The 25,905-nt window shown below is 39.3% G+C and overlaps 2 protein-coding genes across 4 annotated transcripts in view; one reads left to right on the forward strand and one right to left on the reverse strand.

Annotated features, from left to right (window-relative positions):
- LOC106878664 (uncharacterized) overlaps positions 1–5,033 on the forward strand; it is an 8,122-nt gene extending 3,089 nt beyond the window's left edge. Inside the window, exon 2 of the mRNA XM_014927949.3 lies at positions 3,093–5,033. Within this exon, the coding sequence (XP_014783435.2) occupies positions 3,093–4,942 (1,850 nt within the window). The 3' untranslated portion in view covers positions 4,943–5,033. The remainder of the gene's footprint in view (positions 1–3,092) is intronic.
- A 5,780-nt stretch (positions 5,034–10,813) lies between these two features.
- LOC106878665 (E3 ubiquitin-protein ligase MIB2-like) lies at positions 10,814–25,841 on the reverse strand. Of its 3 annotated transcripts, XM_089345602.1 has the most exons (6): positions 25,553–25,841; positions 24,237–24,427; positions 21,414–21,589; positions 16,528–16,667; positions 14,183–14,233; positions 10,814–11,135 (listed from the first exon to the last, which is right to left on the reverse strand). In XM_089345602.1, the coding sequence occupies exons 2-5, from the start codon at positions 24,366–24,368 to the stop codon at positions 14,187–14,189; spliced, it is 495 nt and encodes a 164-aa protein (XP_089201728.1). In that variant the 5' UTR covers positions 24,369–24,427; positions 25,553–25,841; the 3' UTR covers positions 10,814–11,135; positions 14,183–14,186. The 3 variants fall into 3 exon arrangements, 2 of the variants coding, with proteins under 2 accessions (XP_089201728.1, XP_089201727.1); XR_016239066.1 differs by lacking the exon at positions 25,553–25,841 and having other exon boundaries at positions 14,113–14,233; positions 24,237–24,776; XM_089345601.1 differs by lacking the exon at positions 25,553–25,841 and having other exon boundaries at positions 24,237–25,210.
- Between the last annotated feature and the right edge of the window lie 64 nt (positions 25,842–25,905).

Genomic DNA, 25,905 nt, shown 5'->3' on the forward strand with positions numbered 1-25,905 from the left:
TCAGCCAGAAGCCATGAATCCCATCTGGTCCGGGGGCTTTCCATTTAGGCACTTTACCCACTTGTTCTTTCACATCACCCGTGCCTATGACAATATTCCTTTGCTTGTTTCCTCCTTGTAATTCTGTCTTGATAGTTCCTATCCACATTGCATCCCTTTTATGCACCACATTGTTTCCCCATTATCCGCTCCAGAACTCCTTGGCTTGATTTGCATCAGGAGCAACATTTTCCCCATTGTCTCCTTCTAACGTTCGTAAGAATTGCTTCGGGTTAGTTTTGAACAAACTGTTCTCCTCGAACTGCTTCTTTCTGTTCACAAATCTTCTGATCTTCTGGCTTTTTGCCATGATCCTCTGTTTTAACTGCTCTATTACTTCATCAAACCCGTTCTTTCGTATTTTATATTTCTTCTCTAATTTTTCTCAGTCGGTCTTTTCCCCATTTTTCCAGTTTCCTCTTAACCATTTCTCAATTTTTCCTAGATCTTGCCTTTCCCGCATCATGTCCCTTTCAATGCGTCGTTTCCACCATGGTTCTTTTGCTCCACCATTTTTTGTTCCCTTAAGCTGTAATTTCTCCTCAACAAGCAGCGCAATGGCTCGGAGAAGATTCCATGTTTGTGTGATGTCCTCCGTCTGGATGTATGGTATGACAGCATTTATCTTTTGTGTTACTTTATTTATCACGCTCTTGTCTACCCTTTTCATATTCAGGGGGATTTTTTCTTCATCAACTCGGTGAGTCGTCTTTGAATTTCAAACAATTCATTATCCAGTTGGTTCGTTTCCCCTGCATGTCCACCCACCACAGTATCAGGGTTCACTGTATAACATTCCTGTTCCCCATCATTAACAGCCCCATCTTCATTCTCCTCTTCCTTCTGCCTACTCTTCTCCCTGCTTTCAACTCCTACCTCTCTGTTTTCAACTCCGACCATCGTTTGAGGGTCTCTCAGACTCTCACGAATCCGAGATACTTCTACTCCAGTTAAGTAACCCTTCCTCCTAACCACTCTCACTTGGTTCATTAGTTTGTTTTCTGACATCGGACACGTGTCCTTTTCCATCCAAAATTTCAAGGTACGTCGGCCTAATCCGCGGCTTCTTTCCAACTTCGCTCTTCCATGACATTCAATAAGCGTATCATACTCTTCCTTCGTCCACTTATGGCTGTTTTTGCGCACACCGTGTATGTGATCTGTTGCGACATAACGACCGTCCGAGGCCAGATCACTGCCCCTGGTGCGGGCGGTTTCGGACGTGCCGGGCGGGAAACATTCACCATGACCGGCTATAGCTCTGTAGTAACGCCGTGCGCATGCGTAGTCTCACGCATGCGTGGAATTCAACATCCAAGCGTTTCCCCTCTTTATTCTGTCTCTTTCTTGCTGGCCAGCGATTGAGCATGGACGTGTCAAGCTGTCTCTCTCATCTTTCGATCTCACGCCAGACAGCTCACATCAACATACCGATGTCTCAGCAACCATGTTCTCACAAACAGAAGACGTCTCAACAACCAAGAGTAAAGCTGTATATATTCCACCTTGAATAAATATTGTTGAGTTGATAGTTTGGAGTTCTGCGTACCGTTCATATCTTAATTTAATATAGGAAAGCAGGTGTACATCTAATGATGTATAACCCACTTTCCTATAACCGGTGACCCTCCGACGTGATTCAAACACGCAGCCCGCTGAGCTACAATAACAACTATTTCTATATAACCGATAACCAACATTCCTACAGCTCCATTCTCGCCGTTAATACTTTCCTTGCTGCATTGCATCGTGATTTCATGAGTCGTTCGTTCACTTCTCACGAGAGTTGTTATGAGATCCCATCTCTCTCTTCCTCTCTTTATTTGTATATACACGCACGATAGTATGTGCATACACATGTATATAAATAACGCGCTTGCATTGTGTTCGCCTCCATAACCACAGTGATTACCCTTATCCCAATCGTTCTTCCTGTAGTATTTAAAATCATCAATAATAATATGACCCCGGTATATTACAGCTGATCTTCGTCACTATTGATCAAATACTCAACAAGCGTTCTCCTTTCACTCATTAAACAATGTTCTCAGTCCTGTGCCACCATTCTTTCTTTTCATATACACCTATTATTATTATTATTATTATTATTATTATTATTATCATTATTGATATTATTATAGGAAAGTGGGTTATACATCATTAGATGTATACCTGACTTTCCTATATAAAATTAAAAATTAACGGAACGCTGAACTCCAGACTATCAACTTATACAACATTTATTCAGGTGGTAAATATATACATCTTTAGCTCTTGTTTGTTGTTACAGCTTCTGTGTGTGTGAGCATAGTTGTTGGGACGTAAGCGAGCTGTCGAGCGTAAGTTCGAAAGATGGAGAGAGACAGCTAAACACGTCCATGCTCAATCGCTGGCCAGCAAGAAAGAGACAGAATAGAAGCGGGAAAGCTTGGTTGTTGAATTCCACGCATGCGTGAGACTACGCATGAGCACGGCGTTACTACATTATCATTATTGTTATTATTATTATTATTGAGTGAGAGAGCAGTGCTTGCCATCAAAGTGACACTAGGGTAAAATGTACGAAGCCCATTATACCCATCATGACTACCCGTCTGATAAGGGTACATCAGGCACATGCATCACAACTACATGTGCGCGACATGGTGATCTCCTATCAAGATAAACAGCGCATGACCTTTGCAAGTGAGGCCCAGTTAGAATTTTCTTCAGGTCAAGTAGCCCATCCCGCTCAAAAGGTCCCTGAATAAGGTTTGTATAAGGATGTTGAGCAAAACACCCATATTTCCAAAGGCGAATTATTCAAACCCCAAAGACTACCTCTCAGCACATGGCTATGATGCTCCCCCACTACTTCTGCTCATGATCAGAGATGCACATATCGTCAGCCACTAAGGGACATGCTCAACTGGTTAAGGTCAAACAACTGACAAGCAAATCTGTGGTATTGAGCAGAATATTTGCTGTAGGCCATCTTTTATATCTATTATTATTATTATTGTTGTTGTTGTTGTTTGTTGCTGTTGTTAACATTATTATTATTATCTTTCTAGCGTTCCTGGGGAGCCACGTTGTGACGTCAGCAAAATGGCGACAGGCCAGGGATGTGTTCCTGTCGAATGTGGATAACCTGAGCGAGACAATGAAGCGACAACCAAGTCACATGATCACCACACGTGACCTGTTCGGTCTGACCAAGGACGAGGACATCAAGCTAGTGGACTCAGCACCGAGTGAGCAAGGAACCAACATCAAAAAATACAGCGAGACTTATGGAGGACTTCCGGTGTTTGATGCCAGCCTCACTGTGGAGACAGACGCCAAAACCGATGTGTACACTGGTCAGGTGACTGGTAAACTGGTTCAGAACCTTGATGATGACATCAACTCTACAATACCAAATTTGAACGAGCAGCAGGCGATGCAATTAGCTGTCGATTACGGCCACTTTTCTATGGAAGGGGCCCGCATAGACTACAATAAACCTCAATTGATGATCTTCGTGAAGGACGACGTAGGAATCCTGGTTTATCGAATTCAATATTATGCCGTATCTGATGGAAAAAATTATCGATTTTGCATGATAATCGATGCGAATAATGAAACGCTTGTTAAAAAATGGAACACACTAGAAACTACAAGAAACAAATACAAAATGAAAGGTATCGGAGGTAACAAATTGATAGGTAAATTGAGATACGGAGAAGTACTACCATATTTGGAAGTGACACGTGAAGGCGATGATTGTTATTTCGGGAACGACATCGTCACAGTGGTGAATCTGAATGGGGAAGAGTTTCTGCCTAATGAGGCAGGAAATGTCTATAATGTCAAATGCAACACTGGTGTGAAGGACGAAGTGAACGGAGCTTATTCTCCGATAAACGATGCTGTTTTCTATGGCAACATCGTCTACAATATGTACAGAGAATGGGTGAAAGTATCTCCGGTGAAAGAGCTGCCAATCGTTCTCCGTGTACACTATGGCCAAAACGTAGTGAATGCTTTTTACAATGGAAAAAACTTCACGTTTGGTGACGGCAACAGCGAGTATCGGCCGCTAGTAAGTCTTGATATCATTGCACACGAAATAAGCCATTGCTTCACCGAGGAACATTCGGGCTTGATATACGAGGGGCAGTCGGGTGGTATCGATGAATCGTTCAGTGACTTGGCTGGAGAGGCAGCCGAAAAGTTCTTAGGTAGAGAAGGGACTAACGAGTGGGAAATTGGAGAGGACGTTGCTACGAATCCAATTCGCAACGTGTGTAACCAATCAACTGACGGGATGTCGATCATACATGCTGGCGACTACAATGATGGTATGGACGTCCACTACCTCAGTGGGGTATTCAACAGGTTTTACTGTCTATTAAGCAGACGGAAAGGATGGGGTACGAAAAAGGTTTTGAAGACTGCAGCTCATTCCAATCGTTTCTACTGGCATCCGTCAACTACTTTCGTTGAGGCCGCTTGTGACTTCATGAAGTCCGCTTATGACTTTGGCTATGACACTAAACCTGTAGAGAGAGTTTTTAGAAAGGTTGGTATAAAAGTATGTCATCTGTCTTCATACATCCGAACAGTACACCAGAACTCGAAAATCGAGGGATTAAGTGCGGTCCCTGAAGAAGAAATCATGTTTAAACTGAAGATAAAGTCACAATTGAAGAATGTGAAAATTGTTACTTTTGATGGCATGGGAGAAGCGGATCTCTTTGTTTGCTACAAGAAACTCGGCTGCAGTGAGCATTTGACAAAATGGCGATCAAACAAGCCCGGGACAAACCAGAAAATTTTGATGGAAAGTCCAGAGAAAGGTAGTTATTACGTAATATTAAAATCAAAGGTCGAGTGTTTTATTAAGGATGTAACTTTAAAAGTAACGTTTCAAGAAAAGTGATAAGAATATATGATCCTTTGTTTCAAAATAATAATAATAAAAAAAATAGTTATGAAATCTTTTAAGTTTTTAAATAAAGATATGGATTCATTGTGTGACTTTTATTTGATTAATTGTTTCGACAAATAGTTTCTCGGTAAAATTGCTTGCAAATGCAACAAAAGAAGAAAACTTGTGACCGAAACAAAATTTATATATGTATATATATATATATATATATATATATATATATATATATATATATATATATATATATATATATATATCACCATGATCGACCGCTAGTCACTAAAGCTTTTTTTATTCTCTTTGTTTATTTTTCCTCGAGTTCATTTCTGTTGAAGAGCGTAGGCTCGAAACGTAAAAGACTTTCCCACTTTCCCGTGCGTTAAACTAATACACCTGCTTGTTGTTTATACACCTGTCTTCGTCTTTTGTTTTTCTGTAAAATTTCAACTATATATATATATATATATATATATATATATATATATATATATATATATATATATATATACGCATATATATGTATGCATATATATATATGTATATACGTATATATATATATATATTTATATATATATATATATGTGTGTGTGTGTGTGTGTGTGTGTGTGTGTGTGTGTGTGTGTGTGTGTGTATGTATGTATTAGAATATATATACATGTATGTATTAATATATATATACATATATATGTATGAAATATATTTGTATATGTATATATGTATATATAAATTTAAATAATAAGGGTAAAAATTAAAACCAGTGGCCTAACATATTGAAAAAATCTGAAGATTCAGGAACTTATATCACATATATATAAGAGGACTCCTGATATGCTAAATGTAGACCCCATATGGTCTGACCACTAAGAAAAATTGTTCTCAAGAAAATTCAGCAAAACGCCAGAACGTAAAGCGAGCAAGACAAATGAAAAGATACAAAATATAATGATCAGCCACATACCATAGTTTCATTGTTACCATTTACATACGTAAATGTCCGCAAATTCTCAGTGTGACCGTCAATGCTGCCGTTAACGCACATAAATAAAAAAGCATATACATTAACAGGGATAATAACCACCCGAAAAGTATCGATCGAGGATTCTTAATACTGACGCATCGGTTTCGGCAATTTTCGTTGCCTCATCAGTTAAGACGGCTCGAATGTTCGGCTCTTTCAGGACTCGCTTCGCCATTAGTATTTTTGTTTTCGCCATGCAAATAATTGGATGATTTAGTGTTTTGATAATGTGTATATTTAAAATTAATATAAACACTAGTTTGCAATGTTTCACCAAAAACGAGAATTGCAAATGTCCCTAAGCATGATCTGGGTGTCAGGAAACACCTACATTGGTTTGTATAAGTAATTGTAAAGACCTGGCGTTGATTTAATATTCCTATAAAACATCCTGGCTGTGAAAGGAATTATAATTGAAGACTAAGAATACCCGGAGGCTCCTTCATTGATGTATATAAATAGCAGTTAAGTACTGGCCTTGATTTAATATTCCATTGAAACATCGTAGATGTCAGTAGAATTATAATAGAGGACTAAGTGTACCTAGACTCCCTCACATTAGTTTGTATAAGTAGCAGCTATTTACTGGGGTTTATTTAGTACTCCTATAAAACATCCTAGATTTGAATAGAATTGTAATAGAAGACTAATACTACCTAGAGGCTCCCTCATTGGTTTATATAAGCAGCAGTTAAGTAGTGGCTTTTGATTTCATATTCCTATAAAACATTCTGGATGTATTAGGTTGTTCAGGAAGTTTTGAGCGTTTTTAAGCTAAATCTTTAAACGCTTCATTGAACACACCTGAAATGTGACACAGTTAAAATTTTGGCATTGCTTGAAGTTGCAGTGCATTCTGGGTTGTTTTTTTTTTTTTTTTGGCGATCTTTCGATACTAGTCCACCACAACTTCCAATCGTTGCGCGCACGCATACTGATTACATGATCGTATAGTGAAAATATGAAAATATGAAAAGACAACATTAAATAGAAACTCAAACCTTCTCCCCCTCAGATGCATACAGTTCTCAAACTTTAAACACATAAACACACTATACGATCATGTAATCAGTATAGGGAGGAGATACGCCACTGTGGAGGTGCGTTTCACAACGGAGGAGGAAGCAAATAAAGCACTCCACAGAGGCAATAAGGACAGAGGAATGGGTGCTCTTGCCTTCGTATTGCGGCAAACGTGTGGCCAAGGTGCGAGTGAGTAAGGTGCCATCCGAACTGAAACTTTAAACACATAAACTCACTATACGATCATGTAATCAGTATGCGTGCGCGCAATGACCGGAAGTTGTGGTGGACTAGTATCGAAAGATCGCCTTTTTTTTTTTTTGTTCCTGACTAAAAATAGACTTATCATGCATCTCGATTGCCCCTTATTGACATTTGAAATGGATAACTAAAAATTTATTATTCGCATTGTAATGCTTCTCTCTCTTTTTTTTTTTTTTTTTCGAAAAAGAAGAAAATGCTGCAAAAACTTGCAAAAACATTTGTGAAGTTTATAGTGATGACGCTGTAGGTGAATCAACTATTCAAAAGTGGTTTGTAAAATTTAAATTTGCAGAGTTTAGCTTGGAAGATGACAGTCGCAATGGAAATGGTAATTACACATTTGACGCTTATCAACTTGAAGCGGTTTCTAACTGCGGGCTAATTCAACTTAAACCGCCCACGGGAGTGCACCATTTCAATAATTACACCGTCCAGAGGACGGGTGCATTTGCTAGTATTCCTATAAAACATCCTCTATGTGAATGGAATTATGACAGAAGACTAAGGCTACCGAGAAGCGCCCACATTGGTTTCAATAAGTAGCAGTAAAGAACTTCTTTTTAATCCTTTCTGCCCCTTCTGGAGCATAGGGCCTCAACAGTTATTTTCCACTTCTTGCGGTCATTGGCGTATTTCTTGGCTGCATCAAATGTCAGGCCGGTGGTCCTGAGCTCGTCCAAAATGCTCCGCTTCCATGTCTGCTTCAGGCGTCCTCGCTTCCTTTTCTCCTGCGGGTTCCAGTCAAGTGATTGTCGTGTCACGTTTGAGGGTTCTTTCCGCAGTGTGTGTCCGATCCATCTCCATTTCTTTCGTCTAATCTGAACATGTATGGGCTCCTGGTTGGCCCTTTCCCGCAGGTCGGTGTTTGGCACTCTGTCGAACCACTTCAGATAGGGGATCTGCCGGAGACATTTGTTGATGAAGGTCTGGATCTTCTTGTAGTTGCTGCAGGGGGCTCCCCATGTTTCAGAGCCATACAAAAGCACAGATTTTACGTTTGAACTAAATAAGCGGAGTTTAGTTCGAGTTGAGATGGCAGTGGACTTCCATACTGGCCGAAGAATAGCGAAGGCTTGCCAAGCCTTCTTGCTTCTTGCAGTGACGTCCTCGTCTGATCCACCTGATTTGCTGATCTTGTTTCCAAGATAGACAAACTCACTAACATACTCCATAATAATAAAAATAATAATAATAATAATAATAATAATAATAATAATAATAATAATAAGAAGAAGAAGAAGAAGAAGAAGAAGAAGAAGAAGAAGAAGAAGAAGAAGAAGAAGAGAAGAAGAAGAAGAAGAAGAAGAAGAAGAAGAAGAAGAAGAAGAAGAATGAAAGGAAGAAGAAGAAGAAGAAGAAGAAGAAGAAGAAGAAGAAGAATCCAAAGAAGAAGAAGATCAAATTTGAATATTTATGAAAATATTTATTTGTCATAATGAAAGAAAGCAACCGATTGACGTCCTGGAATAATTCCAAAAATCATGTAAGAATTTTCTGAAACATCAAAACCAAGAAGTTGGTAGACTTCATTTTCATAGTTCCTGAGGATTAAATATTTTGGATAATCTTCACATCTCAGGATTTCAGTATCTTCAGATGTTAGCTCTTTAATATTTCCAGGTATTTGGTAAATATTGTTATCTATATCTGTTATATAAACATATTCACCAATTGTAGTCAGACGAGGTCTTGTTATGTAATATTTCCCAGTATTCAGATGAAGATACGATCGCAGCGATTTCTGCTTTCCTTTCCATGTAATTACTCTTTTACTCTTTTACTTGTTTCAGTCATTTGATTGCGGCCATGATGGAGCACCGCCTTTATTCGAGCAAATCGACCCCCAGGACTTATTCTTTTGTAAGCCTAGTACTTATTCTATCGGTCTCTTTTGCCGAACCGCTAAGTTACGGGGACGTAAACACACCAGCATCGGTTGTCAAGCGATGTTGGAGGGGACAAACACAGACACACAAACACACACACACATATATATATATACATATATACGACGGGCTTCTTTTAGTTTCCGTCTACCAAATCTACTCACAAGACTTTGGTCGGCCCGAGGCTATAGTAGAAGACACTTGCCCAAGGTGCCACGCAGTGGGACTGAACCCGGAACCATGTGGTTGGTAAGCAAGCTACTTACCACACAGCTACTCCTGCGTAATTAAAAACAAATCAAGAGATTTGGCTGTTATTTCTAGCATGTGGAGAGATCTATTAGGTTGGCAACTAGGTTCCCACCGTTTTGTTAAATTTAAATTTTTTAAAAGGTTTAATAAAAAAAATAACAACTAATTAATCAATAATGTATTCACCCTTGTTTACAACTTCCTTCCATTGTTCAACAAGATTTACAATACCTCGTTGGTAGAAATCACACGATTTCCACTCGAAAAATTGATCCAACCAAGCTCTCAATTCTGCATCAGTATTGAACGAAACTCTGCGCATAGCATTTGAAAGAGATCGAAAGGGGTGGAAATCCGTTGGTGCCAAATCAGGAGAGTACGGCGGGTGTGGCAGCACTTTTCAGCCATGCGTTCGAATGGCTTCCTTGGTCATATTGGCAATATGAGGGTGGGTGTTGTCGTGCAGCAGAAGAACTCCATGCTGACGATTAGGTCTTTTCTCTTGAATAGACGTGTTGAGTCGTTCCATCTGTTGAACATAGAGTTCCACATTGACCGTTTGGTTCCGTTCAAGCAATTCGTAATAGATAATCCCTTCCCAGTCCCACCATACGCACAGCATCATTTTACGCAGATGAAGATCTTGTTTCACGCGCGGTGTCGCTTGTTTACCGGGGCTAAGCCATTCCTTACGCTGCTTCATATTGAAGTACAGGCACCATTTTTTGTCGCCAGAAACGATTCGGTAAAGAAATCGTTGATTGTGCCCATGAGTTGAGCGGTGATGAGCAAGCAAACCAGCGGAGATTGTGGCTCGTTAAATTTTGTTGTCACTTAAAGAATGTGGAATCCATGCGCCATACGTCTGGACCTTTCCCATCGAGTGAAGATGCTTCTCTATAGCAGTGTGGGAGCATTCCATTTTCTCTGCCAGTTCCCTTGTCGTTTGACGAGAATTTTCGTGCAAAAGTTGGCTTAATTGCTCTTCATCGAACTCAACTGGACGGCCAGAACGAAGTATGTCTTTGAGGTCAAAATTTCCATTTTTGAACTCGGCATACCAATCACGAGCAGTTCTTTCATCTATGGCACCCTCTCCATACAAAGCTGAAATGTCGCAAGCAGCTTTTGCGGCCTTAGAACCTTGATTAAAAGCAAAAAGGAAGAGTTGAAAATGCTCATTTTTCTTAATTTGACATTCCATTTTAATGATCTGAAAATAAACAAAAATTAACTAAAATTAACTAGAAAAAAAAAAGAGATTCCAAAATGATTCAAAATAGAATTCTTGAAAAAGTAGATTCCAAAATTTTTTTAAATGGCGGGAACTTAGTTGCCAACTCATTAGGATTAACTTCATGCACAAATGAGCAGATGAGTTTGAAACCGTCCGACGACAACAACAACAACAACAAGAAATGAACCTTACAAAATTTATTTTTATTTCAGACTAATCTCTTACAGCAAGGGAACCACACCAATAAAGGGATCTCTATATGATAGCTAAGATCTGCTAGAATTAGCAGCTGAATCCTCCTCATTTATCACCTGAAAGGACACAGTAAGTAATATGGTTCTCGGTTCTCTTACAATAAAGACAGGGTGGTCCTGGCTGTAAGGAATGTGATCGTAGGTCTCAGTGTGGTCCAGCTTGATCTAGGGCACAACAGCAACATTTACACACAAATTCACTTGGTCTGATGTGGAAATTGCAGTGCTGGTTGAATTTCTAACTCCCTACCTGCAAAAGATACAACAATGAGAAATAACTGCAATAGCATTAATAATAATACAAAAGATGTGTTTTGTAGATTGTTATAAATATGAAAAGGAAACTATGTCAACAGAGAAATGGAAAACATTTAAGAAACATGAAAACTATGAGGTATTATTCTGTGAAGAAAGACGATGGAATACAGGATGAAAATGGAGAAGAAATTTAAAAACAGAACTTGAAAATTACACTTGAGAAAACTTCAACCTTTTGTTACTGTATTTATTTGGAGATATTCTGTGTTTCTTTCAATTAACTTTAAATATAACAAAGAAATTTATTAAGATAACTTATCATTAAGCTTGTGTTAGGAACATGAATTGTGACTAAGGTTTGGTGGGAGATTTTAATTCAGAACTTATGAAAACAAGACATTTGTGCTCCATATCTTTTACATTATTTACATTCGACGGATATTTGTCCTCATCTTGTTTGTTGTTAACACAACATTTTAGTTGATATACCCTCCAGCCTTCTTCAGGTGTCTTGGGGAAATTTTGAACCACAGGCATATGGCGTAGTGGTTAAGAGCACGGGCTACTAACCCCAAGATTCTGAGTTCAATTCCAGGCAGTGACCTCAACAACAACAAATTATGTAGCCCCATGTGAGATATGTGCACATATCGGATGAAGAGAGGGCAAGGATGTTTGATGACTTCGAGAGGCATCAAACCGATTACCTGAAACTGGCATTAAAAGACATACTGCCCCATCCATGATAGCAATCCACCTATGATCTGGGTGGAGGGCTACACAAGGTGCGCAGAAGAGGTGCCCACCATGTTAACATTGACGAAGCTAGTTTGCAGGTGATTATTGATACCACCCCACTCGCAACCTTTTAATAGATGAAGAGGGACTTAGAAAGCTGCCTGTTCCCATGTCTGCAGTCGCACAGGGTGTTGATAAAACTATGCAGTTGGCTGAAATATCTCAGATCCAAGAAATGCTCCAAGGACTCTGGAAAAGGTTTTTTTGAGTACGTGTATTGGTTCACGGAAGAGGGAGTCATCAGCCCATTGATGAATGTGGATACAACACATGGACCAGGCAGTCTTTTTGGATGAGCCCCTCAACCATCAGCGTAGGAAAAATTACAATGTTCCTTTCGCAATGTCACCACTCCATTGCAAATGATACCATTACACAAAACCCTTTCGTAGAATTCTTGGCAGAAACAGTTTGAGCATTTGCTGGCATGTTCTCAGCAGAGGAATCCTTCTACTTCATCTATGACAACGTTTTCGTGCCACATTTTCGTGCACGGAACTTTTTTCAGCTTTTCGTACTTCGATTTGAAAAATATCCACAACCTTCCATCTCAGTAAACCACTATTGTACAGTTCTATATTTAAGAGATGAGGAATTATGTAAATTATTTACATTATTTACATTTGATGGATATTTGTCCTCATCTTGTTTGTTATTAACACGTTTCAGCTGATATACCCTCCATCCAGCCTTCATCAGGTGTCTTAGAGAAATTTCGAATCAGGGTTCTCATTCCCAAAGTATTTTTCATTGTTATTATTATTATTATTATTATTATTATTATTATTATTATTATTATTATTATTATTATTATTCAGGTCACTGCCTGGAATTGAACTCGGAATCTTGGGGTTAGTAGCCTGCACTCTTAACCACTATGCCATATGCCTGTTGAATAAAGACAATTTTTAGCGGATGTAATGAAAGATTTACTGTCATTGAATTCAGACGGGTTTTTCACATTTGGAACGCATATTATTATCAGTCTGCTGGATTACAACAGACATCTGACTAAATAACATATAGGAAGAGGTAGGCCCAGGAAGACCTGGGCTGAGGTGGTGAGGCAAGACCTTCGTACATTGGGCCTCACCGAGGCGATGACTACGGACCGAGACCTTTGGAAATGGGCTGTGCGTGAGAAGACCCGGCAAGCCAAGTAAGATCGTTGCCAGTGCCCCTGGACTGGTTCTTGTGCGGGTGGCACATGAGATGCACCATTTTGAGCGTGGCCGTTGCCAGTACCGCCTGACTGGCTCCTGTAGGATTTTCGAGCGAGATCGTTGCCAGTGCCCCTGGACTGGCTTGTGCGGGTGGCACATAAAAGACACCATTTCGAGCGTGGCCGTTTTCGTGCGGGTGACACGTAAAAGCACCCACTACACTCTCTGAGTGGTTGGCGTTAGGAAGGGCATCCAGCTGTAGAAACTCTGCCAAATCAGACTGGAGCCTGGTGTTGCCATCCGGTTTCACCAGTCCTCAGTCAAATCGTCCAACCCATGCTAGCATGGAAAGCGGACGTTAAACGATGATGATGATGATGATGATGAAAGTGGGTTCTACATCATTAGATGTATACCTGACTTTCCTATATAAAATTAGAAATTAACGGAACGCTGAACTCCAGACTATCAACTTATACAACATTTATTCAGGTGGTAAATATATACATCTTTAGCTCTTGTTTGTTGTTACAGCTTCTGTGTGTGTGAGCATGGTTGTTGGGACGTTGGTATGTAGATGTAAGCGAGCTGTCGAGCGTAAGTTCGAAAGATGGAGAGAGACAGCTAAACACGTCCATGCTCAATCGCTGGCCAGCAAGAAAGAGACAGAATAGAAGCGGGAAAGCTTGGTTGTTGAATTCCACGCATGCGTGAGACTACGCATGCGCACAGCGTTACTACAAACAGTTCCTTCTCATCAAACTTAGAAGGAACGTAAAACAACCAAAATGTGTTGTTATTCACACACAAGTTTGTGGTTAAACAACAATACATTTTAGTTGCATGTTGCAAAAGAGGTTACTATGACTACTGGGTCTTCTATTCTATCCATTGACTCTACAGTGCTTCCGTCGATATCTATTTTATACAATTTCAGTAATATCAAGATATGAAACAAAACTGATTTACCACCAGCCTTTCAAACAAAGTAGGAAGAATTTTAATTACTTTCAGTCATGTTGACAAACAAAAGAGTAATTGAAACTAAAATGAATAGAAATGTTTTTCATTGAAATACTTGGCTATGGGCTTGACATCTTCTCAGTCTTCATTGCAATGTTTGGTGAACCTGAAAAATAAATATTTCCAAATTTTACATTTTATCCCGTTATTTCTTTATCTCTACAAATTGATTATATTTCATTATGAGATTGATTGTCCTACTTTAACATAAATAGCACTGAGGTTCTTGGAACAAACATTGTCTTCAAAATTCTATTTCTAAAGACGCTCATAAAGCATTGAGGACTTCTGTTGGTTCAAAAGACATTGACCCACAAACTCCGATTATGTACGCTTGTCATTCACCAGCTCACCCGCGTAACAATTTTCTTCTCCTCATTTCACTTTAACTCCCAGTCATTGTACTCCAATACTTCCATATCCTAAATTCTTTTCCTCAAATTCTGAACACTCACTTTTAATGAACAAACACATTGTCAATTCATGAGAATTTGCTAATAACCTAATTCTGGTGCTATGATGAAATGCCCTCACGACACTCTAGGAATTGGCTAGTGAATGTGACCAGACCAGATTTGTGCGTGTAACACTTAACCATGCAATCTTTCTAGTGAGGTGGAAGTCCCTCAAATGCTTGTGCTGTGGTAAAATGAACCTAGGTCCCTTTATAACAGGGTTGGACTTAACAAGGGTACATCACCAGAGTAAAAATGGAATCTTTAAATGAGAAGTATTTCCTAACAAAGCAAAGTGAATCAGACTGCAAATAAGAAATGAAATGGCCAGTGACAATGTATCCAATGCATGAGAGAAGGGAAAGCAGACGACCGCTGATGGTGAGGATATCATTCGTTGTATCTGAGAAAGTGAGAGAATCATTTTCTCAGCAGCAAACAAACATCTCAGTGAAGGAGGAGTGGCTGTGTGGTAAGTAGCTTGCTAACGAACCACATGGTTCCGGGTTCAGTCCCACTGCATGGCACCTTCGGCAAGTGTCTTCTACTATAGCTTCGGGCCGACCAAAGCCTTGTGAGTGGATTTGGTAGACGGAAACTGAAAGAAGCCTGTCATATATAGATATATATATGTGTGTGTGTGTGTGTGTGTATGTTTATGTGTCTGTGTTTGTCCTCCCAACATCACTTGACAATGGATGCTGGTGTGTTTACGTCCCCGTTAACTTAGCAGTTCGGCAAAAGAGACCGATAGAATAAGTACTAGGCCTAACAAAGAGTAAGACATGGGGTCGATTCGCTCGACTAAAGGCGGTGCTCCAGCATGGCCACAGTCAAATGACTGAAACAAGTAAAAGAGTAAAAGAGATAGGTTCAAGATCATTGCAAGCAGACTGGTTGTTCATATTTGGAAGACATATTGTAGGTCCAATAGATTACAACAGACATCTGACTAAATAACATTTACTCCTCATCAAACTTAGAAGGAACGTAAAACAACCAAAATGCATTGTTATTCACTCGCCCGTTTGTGACTAAACAACTATGCACTTTTGTACCTTATTGCCAAAAGTGTTAAAACTAATGTGTCTTCTAATTTAACCATGTTTCTACATTACTCACTGTGACGGCTATGTTATGCAATTTCACAATAATGATAAAAATAAATTTTAATTTGTTGTTGTTGGCACTCCGTCGCTTCCGACGTCGAGGGTTCCAGTTGATCCGATCAACGGAACAGCCTGCTCGTGAAATTAACGTCCAAGTGGCTGAGCACTCCACAGACACGTGTACCCTTTAACGTAGTTCTCGGGGATATTCAGCGTGGCACAGTGTGACAGGTGTTGTGAGTGTTTATTGAGCGTAAACACCTAAAAAGCTCCACGAGGCTCTGGCAGGGGATGGTGGCGAACCCTGCTGTACTCTTCCACCACAACTTTCTCTCACTCTTACTTCCTGTTTCTGTTGTGCCTGTAATTCAAAAGGGTCAGCCTGCTCGTGAAATTAAGGTGCAAGTGGCTGAGTACTCCACAGACACGTGTACCCTTAACGTAGTTCTCAGGGAATATTCAGCGTGACACAGTGTGACAAGGCTGACTCTTTGAATTACAGGCACAACAGAAACAGGAAGTAAGAGTGAGAGAAAGTTGTAGTGGAAGAGTACAGCAGGGTTCGCCACCATCCCCTGCCGGAGCCTCGTGGAGCTTTTTAGGTGTTTTCGCTCAATAAACACTCACAACACCCGGTCTGGGAATCGAAACCGCGAGTCCGCTGCCCTAACCACTGGGCCATTGCGCCTCCACTAGATATACTATCACAGACAAAAAACATCTGGGAAGTATTTCATCATGTCTTCCAGATTATGACAGATCAGAGTTTACACAACATAAACTACATTATTCCACACGATGGGACAAACAGACAGATCATCAAATAGCAGTCTTACCAAATCCTTCTTTGTAAGTTATAATTTGTTGGCAATCAAGACATCGTTTCAGTTTAATCTGGGAACATGGTTTACATATCACAGTATGTTGGCATGGGTGGAACGTAACAGAGGGTGCATTTTCTTCGCAAAGTAAACATCTGTTTAAAACAAAATATAAACACATTTCACAAATAATATTCATTTATAATAGATTTTACATTGTATACGTGTTTCTAATACAGAATATTTATGAGACACTACAATAACCAGTGAGGGGACGTTAAATATACTACTCTAAATGATTGTATACATGCAGGTTTGGGATCCTTGTGATCTGACGGGCAACATTTTTTTATGTAGTGTTTTGGTACCGAAACACTTTCAAACTTCGTATACTTGTATATTTTGTGGTATAGAACAGATAAAAAATTTTGTATTCGAAGTTATTTTATGTAAAAAATTGTCGTATTTCGGTAATTTCAACCAATCACTGACGTCTATTGAGGTGGAAACAATTAATGCCGTAACGGTGTCATGGGATCTTTTCCCTTGAATAAAATTAGTCCCGTTGTTTGTCAACAACAACGACAACCATAACCTTAACCCCAACCCTAACCCTAAAACCCTAACCCTAAAACCCGAACCCTAACCCTAAAACCCTAAACCCTTACTAGGGAATAATGATATAATTAAACAGGGAATAACACACTTGACACCAAACAGCACTAACTGTATTCAGCTGAATAGATGTCAGTGATTGGTTGAAATTACAGAAATACGACAACTTTAACATGAAATAACTTACGACGTACAATTTTTTGTTAAGAAGGTTAAGAGAAGTTGTTTTATCTGACACATTCTACCAGTATCCCAAGTTTGAAAGTGTTTCGTTAAGAAAACAAATGTTGCCCGTCAAACCCCAAAGGTCCCAGATTTGTGTTTATATATGAGGAGTAGATGGTATTCATGCATTTCTCAACTGCTAATGTCTTTACCCCTTTTGGAGCCTGGTGTAGCCATCTGGTTTCACCAGTCCTCAGTCAAATCGTCCAACCCATGCTAGCATGGAAAGCGGACGTTAAACGACGACGATGATGATGATGTCTTTTATTTTTTAAAACATTCTCTCTTTTACTTGTTTCAGTCATTTGACTGTGGCCATGCTGGAGCACCGCCTTTAGTCGAGCAAATCGACCCTAGGACTCATTCTTTGTAAGCCTAGTACTTATTCTATTGGTCTCTTTTGCCGAACCGCTAAGTTACGGAGACGTAAACACACCAGCATCGGTTGTCAAGAGATGTTGTGGGGGACAAACACAGACTCACACACATACATATATATATATATATATACATATATACGACGGGCTTCTTCAAGTTTCCGACTACCAAATCCACTCACAAGGCTTTGGTCGGCTCGAGGCTATAGTAGAAGACACTTGCCCAAGGTGCCACGCAGTGGGACTGAACCCGAGACCATGTGGTTGGTAAGCAAGCTACTTACCACAAAGCCACTCCTACACCTATTTTTGCTTTATTTAATTGCAGAATAATTGACAAATGAAAATTTGGACCCCACTTCAATTTGTGGAAGTGGCATAGAACCAGAAGAGCAATTGGTGGAATTTCACTTACACACACACACATTGACAAATACGAGAAGAAATCAAACCTTATCCCTACTTTTGCCATGACATATATTCATTATTGTCCCACTTTTACGCATGCGTGCTTCTTTTGGACAAGTAGTTTAATATATTTGTATGTTATCGGTTGAAGCAATATATTCATGTATAAAATTTTATACTAGGCGTAGGAGTGGCTGTGTGGTAGGTAGCTTGCTTACCAACCACATGGTCTCGGGTTCAGTCCCACTGCGTGGCACCTTGGGCAAGTGTCTTCTACTATAGCCTTGGGCCGACCAAAGCCTTGTGAGCGGATTTGGTAGACGGAAACTGAAAGAAGCCCGTCATATATATATTTATATATATATATGTATGTGTTTCTGTGTCTGTGTTTGTCCCCCCAACATCGCTTGACAACGGATGCTGGTGTGTTTATGTACCTGTAACTTAGCAGTTCGGCAAAAGAGACCGATAGAATAAGTACTAGGCTTCTAAAGATTAAGTCCTGGGGTCGATTTGCTCGACTAAAGGCGGTGCTCCAGCATGGCCACAGTCAAAAGACTGAAACAAGTAAAAGAGTAAAAGAGTATATGTTCTATATTTCTTATTCTTTTATTTATTATTTCTTATGTTATTTCTTCCTATTCCTTATGTTAGACGGATTATGTTGTATATCTTATATATGTTCATTGAGGGGGGTGTAATATGTTGAGTTGTTAACCCAGCGTTTTTATTCTAGAACTAATATTTTTACTCGTCTCAATTATTCTGAGCACTTCTCCTTGCAGCCCTGTATAAAATCTATTGGTTTCCTAATAAGAAACCATTAATATTATATATATATATATATATATTTAGTTTTATCGGATTTAAATCATCTTATTATCTCCCAATTCTAAACTCTAAATTTCCTTTTTTCCCTCTTTTCTTCCCTTCTTGCCCAACGTACTGTCTAGTAGCGTTCCAACCTCCAATGGCTTTTTCAAATACATTACGTAACAATCTTCTCTAACTACAGTTCTCATATTCGGTTAAAATGTCTTACATTTAAGCTGGTTCCCATGCATTTCCCTAAAGAGAAGATTACATTCTTATCAACATCACCTATTCCAATGGAAGGTATAATTTGTAATCTTCGAAACATATGTTGGAAATAAAAGAATTCATTTAACATATGCGTTTTACTCCATTTACTAAATTTATATATACTCAAGTATCTAAAATATCAAGGAGTTTCTACCTCATAAACAGGAGTTACACCACAGTCATTTTGTGATCTTTGCTACCCTGGTATCTATTAACCAATTTATTTTGTCGGAGTTAATTATTAACTAAGAGAAAATAAATACATATAATAAAAACATATATATATATATATATATATATATATATATATATATCATCATCATCATCATCGTCGTTTAACGTCCGCTTTCCATGCTAGCATGGGTTGGACAATTTGACTGAGGACTGGTGAAACTAGATGGCTACACCAGGCTCCAATCTGATTTGGCAGAGTTTCTACAGCTGGATGCCCTTCCTAACGCCAACCACTCAGAGAGTGTAGTGGGTGCTTTTACGTGCCACCCGCACGAAGGCAAGTCAGGCGGTACTGGCAATAAAGCATTGAATATCATACCTGTTTTCTGTTTGTTGACAGACAGACAGAGCTAGATAGATAGATAGATAGAGAGAGCTAGATAGATAAAGAAAGGGAGCTATATATATATATATATAGATAGATAGAGAGAGAGAGAGAGAGAGAGAGAGAAAGAGACAGACAGACAGACAAACAGACAGAGGTTGCATAATAGATTAGTGGTCAGTGACTTCAAAATGAGAGCTACCCCAAGCCAGAGACCAAAATGATTTGGAGAAAAAAGACATGAAAGTTGAAAGAGCTTTCCACTGGTCATAGTTTAAGAAGATATCAATTATGACAGAAAAGGAAATAAAGACTAGCAACATACAGCAAAAACTGGTAGTTTTTATAGGACAACTTGCTGAGGGCTACAGAACAGATCCAAGCCTAATATATATTTATATATATATATATATATATATATATATATATATATATATAATTATATAATTATATATATATATATAATTGTGAAATTTTTTCGCCATGAACGGTTTGTGTTTTTAAACAGAATGTATTTTTTCTGATGTTATATTTATTCCTGAATGATGTGTAAAGAAATTTTGATTTAAGTCTCTCTTAATGAATTCTTTATACTGAAATATATATTGAAGAAGATAAATACGTTCTTTTGAATTTATACGCTTTTGCGTCGTAACTCCTTTATTATTATTAATATAACCAAAAGGATCGATTCTTGAAGAGTCTGCATATCTTCACTGTCGTTTTTTTCTGCTATTTTGGTGATGATTTTTTAAGTTAGCTTACCAAATATTTTTGTTGGTAGTTAATTTATAATATATTGATATATATATATATATATATATATATAAACTATGTATGTGTATTGTAGATTATTTTTTATGATATAATATTGGTAGGCAGATAAATTCCACTTACTTCTAAGTAACAATTTCGAGATGCATTTCTTTGCATCATTGTTTAGTACCATGTTTTTCTGGATGCCACTGTGCTTTAACATAGGGAATTATGAGACGCAGGTGGACATGACCAGTGCCACACAACTGTCAACACAACCAGTCATGTGTTCTTTGTTTGATTCCTTGACTGTATTTTCTGTTTATTGTCCTTATTATTATTGCAGCGTGGTTTTTGGCCAAGTCACGAGTGACAGTATTTAGTATTGGTAAAATTAAAACCAAACAAACATCGGAACATGATTATATGCAAAATACAAGATGTACTGGCTTATTTCTTCATTGCTAGGGAATTCTTGTGGAGGCTCAATGGCCCAGTGGTTAGGGCATCGGACTTGCGGTCATAGGATCGCGGTTTCGATTCCCAGACCGGGCGTTGTGAGTGTTTATTGAACGAAAACACCTGAAGCTCCACGAGGTTCCGGCAAGGGATGGTGGTGAACCCTGCTGTACTCTTCCACCACAACTTTCTCTCACTCTTACTTCCTGTTTCTGTTGTGCCTGTATTTCAAAGGGTCAGCCTTGTCACACTGTGTCACGCTGAATATCCCCGAGAACTACATTAAGGGTACACGTGTCTGTGGAGTGCTCAGCCACTTTCACGTTAATTTCATGAGCAGGCTGTTCCATTGATCGGATCAACTGGAGCCCTTGACGTCGTAAGCGACGGAGTGCCAACAAGGAATTCTTAATACTTACTGTGGTTGAAAAAGGGTCTTTATTATCATTTTTAAAGCTGGACTCTTAATAATGTCCAGCGGCATCTGGTTCTTTTTGTTCTTGTAGTAAAAGTTAGCACCTTGATGAGCTAGATAACAAGCAACTACAATGCCACGTAACCTGTCTTTCATAGGCAAAGCAAGCTTGTCAGCGCACTACAAAAGATGAAATATAAAACAATGGGTAAAATATTACACAAATATAAAAAAAAAACAGAATGAAGACATCATGTCAAATACAAAGAATATAATGGAACAAATATCGGAATAATAAAATCACAAATGTCAACAAACCAAAACGATTCTATATCCCTGTGGGATGAAGTTAGAACAATAGACAGAGAACCCCACTGGAAAATACGAAAACTAAAAGAAGCAGCACATATGCTAGGACACAACAACCTCCTAAGCAGACCGAGTGCAGATATGAATAGCATATGGGAACCAGTATTAAGGAAGGATAGGAGAATATTAGATTTATAAGCCCTAAAATCCACTCCATAATTGCCCATGGGCATATGGTGTAGTGGTTAAGAGTACGGGTTACTATCCCCAAGATTCTGAGTTCAATTCCAGGCAGTGACCTGAATAATAATATCGAAAAATACCTCGAAATTTCTTCAGCCGAAACGTTGTGTTAGGATGAGGACAAATGTATCAGAACTAACAGATTGCATAATTTCTTCGAATAAGTAGGTGAGGTGGCACCCAAAATCGCTTATTAAATTAGACATTACAACACACATATCTGGAGAGACTTTTAATCATAAGGAAAAAAAAAAGAGACTCACTTGAATTCTGAATACATCCACCTCAACCTGAATGCTTTGTTAGAATACCATGTTATTTATCTGGAGAGGATAAAAACGGTCCCGACGTCTCTGAAGAAACTGGGCAAATCATGTGTCTCTGCAGTATTTCATCTTTACATTCTGAGTTCAAATTCCATCGAGGTCGATTTTTCATCCAGCTGCATACTGTGCCTATAGCAGATTACCTACTGGTGAGACATGATGTTGTAGCTATCGAAGGGATAACCCTGAGGACAAAACCCTAACCCTAACCCTACATTATGGTAGAAGCCATAGTCACTCATACCAGTACGGTAGAATGTGTCAGTGGAAACCCTAATGAAATATAAACACAATGGTTTGGTATAGTGAAGAGAAACTGAACAATGTGGAAATCAGCTGCCGAGCAGATGCTAACATAGATGCAGAGAATACCTACGTGGAACTATTGAGAAATCTGCAGCTAGTCTTTCCAGATTACAAGTTCAGGTGTATACCTGTAATTATTGGGGCATTGGGATATGTAGAACACTGCGTAAATACCGATTTTGAGAAATTAGGCTTCTGAAGGTCAGAAAGGAGAAAGCTGATTTGAAGACTACAGATCCAAGACATCACTAGAAATGTAAATGTGATTGTATATAGAAAATTTAAGTAATGGAAACACGCTAAGGACCTTTCTTTATCATACTCATGTTTTAGTGTTCTAACAGAACCCATAAACATCCAGAAGAAGTGGGGTAGAGGGGTGTTTCAGTCATTTTGTTGTTGGCACTCCGTCGCTTACGACGTCGAGGGTTCCAGTTGATCCGATCAACGGAACAGCCTGCTCGTAAAATTAACGTGCAAGTGGCTGAGCACTCCACAGACACGTGTACCCTTAACGTAGTTCTCGGGGATATTCAGCGTGACACAGAGTGTGACAAGGCTGACCCTTTGAATTACAGGTACAACAGAAACAGGAAGAAAGAGTGAGAGAAAGTTGTGGTGGAAGGGTACAGCAAGGTTCGCCACCATCCCCTGCCGGAGCCTCGTGGAGCTAAACTCACAACGCCCGGTCTGGGAATCAAAACCGCGATCCTATGACCACGAGTCCGCTGCCCTAACCACTAGGCTATTGCGCCTCCATGTTTCAGTCATAATTCTTCATAAATTCCACTGGATGTATTTTTCATGGCACCTACATTATAAAGACTATCCTCTATACTGTATCATTGTTATTTGAGAATATTATCTCCTCTCTGCAAGAGGTAATCTCTTTTCATGCCCTGATGGATGTTTGTATGGCCAACATACAAGATGGGTAACCTTCTTTATGGTAAAGAGGCCATACCTTTGAAGATGAAAGGAGATGAAATATCGTTGCTTACATAATATAACTCGAGTTTGGGAAAGACTTCCACCCACCCCCAATATCTTTGAAAATTTCTTTTTTTTTTTTTTTTTCCAAAAATCCACGTTTTCGGCAACGGAGATTCCACAAAAATGCCAAGAATCAGCATTTTGTAATTTGCACCCACCCCCTCAAAAAAAAAAACTTCTTCGTTTTTGACTTTTTGCAGAAATTTTTTATTTTTTAAATATGTGGAAAAATCCGGAGATTATGATTCCAAACATTTTTGTAAAATTTCAACTAAAACAAAAAAAATATATCCCTCCCCCTCCCCTCGCAGTCTACAACATAAACAGGAAGCTTTGAAACTAAAAGAATTTTTGAAAAAAAGTCAAAAACGAAGAAATTCAGGTGGGGAAATTCAGGAGGGGAAAATTTCAAAATGCCGATTTTTGCCAATTTTTATTTTTTTATTTTTTACAGAAACGTATTCTCCGTAGTGGAAAATCGGGGTTTGTGTAGAAAAAAAAAGAAAAGCGGGGTATTTGGGAGTGAGAGGACGGGCGGAAGGGACAGAATTACTTTATGGTAATGGAACAATGGGTCGCCGAGTGTGAATTGAGATATGCCAAGTAATGTGTGAATGCGAATCATATCTTTAAACAACTTTGAAACCTACCAGGTTTAGCATATGCAATGGTTCGTCCTCAGAATGAAACTTTGCTGTTTTTGCAGCTATGTGCAAGCAGTTATTGCCATTCTGGTCAATGGCATTTATGTCTGACTTGCATGAAATAAATTCGTTAATCATTTTAAGGTGACCCAAGGAGACAGCGAGAAGAAATGGTGTTGTTTTCGTTTCGTTGAATCCTTTGTGAAAGTAAAAATAGAAAACAAAACTGTAGATGAAAATTAGAGTCAATATCAACATTACTGTCTTCTGCTGGCAGCTTGTTCGAATTGAACTCATGCCTAGGATGTTTGTCAGTGAAATCAACTTTCCATAGGTCACTCTATAACTTGCTACTTGTGTGTGTTGTTGTTGTTGGCACTCTGTCGCTTATGACATCGAGGGTTCCAGTTGATCCGATCAACGGAACAGCCTGCTCGTGACATTAACGTGCAAGTGACTGAACACTCCACAGACACGTGTACCCTTAACGTAGTTCTCGGGGATATTTAGCGTGACACAGTGTGACAAGGCTGACCCTTTGAATTACAGGCACAACAGAAACAGGAAGTAAGAGTAAGAGAAAGTTGTGGTGGAAGAGTACAGCAGGGTTCGCCACCATCCCCTGCCGGAGCCTCGTGGAGCTTTAGGTGTTTTCGCTCAATAAACACTCACAACGCCTGGTCTGGAAATCGAAACCACGATCCTATGACTGCGAGTCCGCTGCCCTAACCACTGGGCCATTGAGCCTCCACTTGTGTGTGTTAGAGACATGATAAATATATTAAGATGTCTGTTTTAGCCTAATCTTCATTTATCCCTCACTATAGTAAGTTTTAGGGGTGTTAAACAAGGGTGAACATGATTAACAGATCAAAACTAGTAAAGAAAAATTGTACGGCTAATGTTTACTTTTGGTGGAGGCGCAATGGCCCAGTGGTTAGGGCAGCGGACTCGCGGTCATAGAATTGCGGTTTTGATTCCCAGACAGGGCGTTGTGAGTGTTTATTGAGCGAAAACACCTAAAGTTCCACGAGGCTCCGGTAGGGGATGGTGGTGAACCCTGCTGTACTCTTCCACCACAACTTTCTCTCACCCTTACTTTCTGTTGTACCTGTAATTCAAAGGGTCAGCCCTGTCACACTGTGTCACGTTGAATATCCCCAAGAACTACGTTAAGGGTACACTGTCTGTGGAGTGCTCAGCCACTTGCACGTTAATTTCACGATCAGGCTGTTCCGTTGATCGGATCAACCGGAACCCCCCTCGTCGTCGTAAGCGACGGAAGTGCCAATAACTTATTTCTGAATTCTTGATATTCTTACCAGTCTTTCACTCTCCTCAGTTACAACATCATCATCATCATCATCGTCATCATCATCGTCATCGTCATCGTCGTCATCATCATCGTCATCATCAACGTCATCATCATCGTCATCATCATCACCACCACCACCACCATCATCATCATCATCATCGTCGTCGTCAATATTTTGTGGTTAAGGCAACGAGATGGCAGAAACGTTAGGTGCCGGGCGAAATGCTTAGCGGTATTTCGTCTGTCTTTACGTTCTGAGTTCAAATTCCGCCGAGGTTGACTTTGCCGTTCATCCTTTCGGGGTCGATAAATAATGTACCAGTTACGCACTGGGGTTGATGTAATCGACTTGATCCCTTT

This window comes from Octopus bimaculoides, chromosome 29 (genome assembly GCF_046866305.1).
Source record: "Octopus bimaculoides isolate indiv1 chromosome 29, ASM4686630v1, whole genome shotgun sequence".
NCBI lineage: Eukaryota > Metazoa > Mollusca > Cephalopoda > Octopoda > Octopodidae > Octopus > Octopus bimaculoides.

What these genes read in the sequence shown, in the direction of transcription:
- LOC106878665 (XM_089345601.1), bottom strand. Translation starts at nt 24,527, where the DNA reads ATGAGTTCAATTCGAACAAGCTGCCAGCAGAAGACAGTAATGTTGATA. An exon ending in AAGACCCTTTTTCAACCACA is followed by an intron (nt 16,668 to 21,413) that starts GTAAGTATTAAG and finishes TGTTTTAAACAG; the next exon opens with ATGTTTACTTTGCGAAGAAA. An exon ending in AACTTACAAAGAAGGATTTG is followed by an intron (nt 14,234 to 16,527) that starts GTAAGACTGCTA and finishes TTTATTTTTCAG; the next exon opens with GTTCACCAAACATTGCAATG.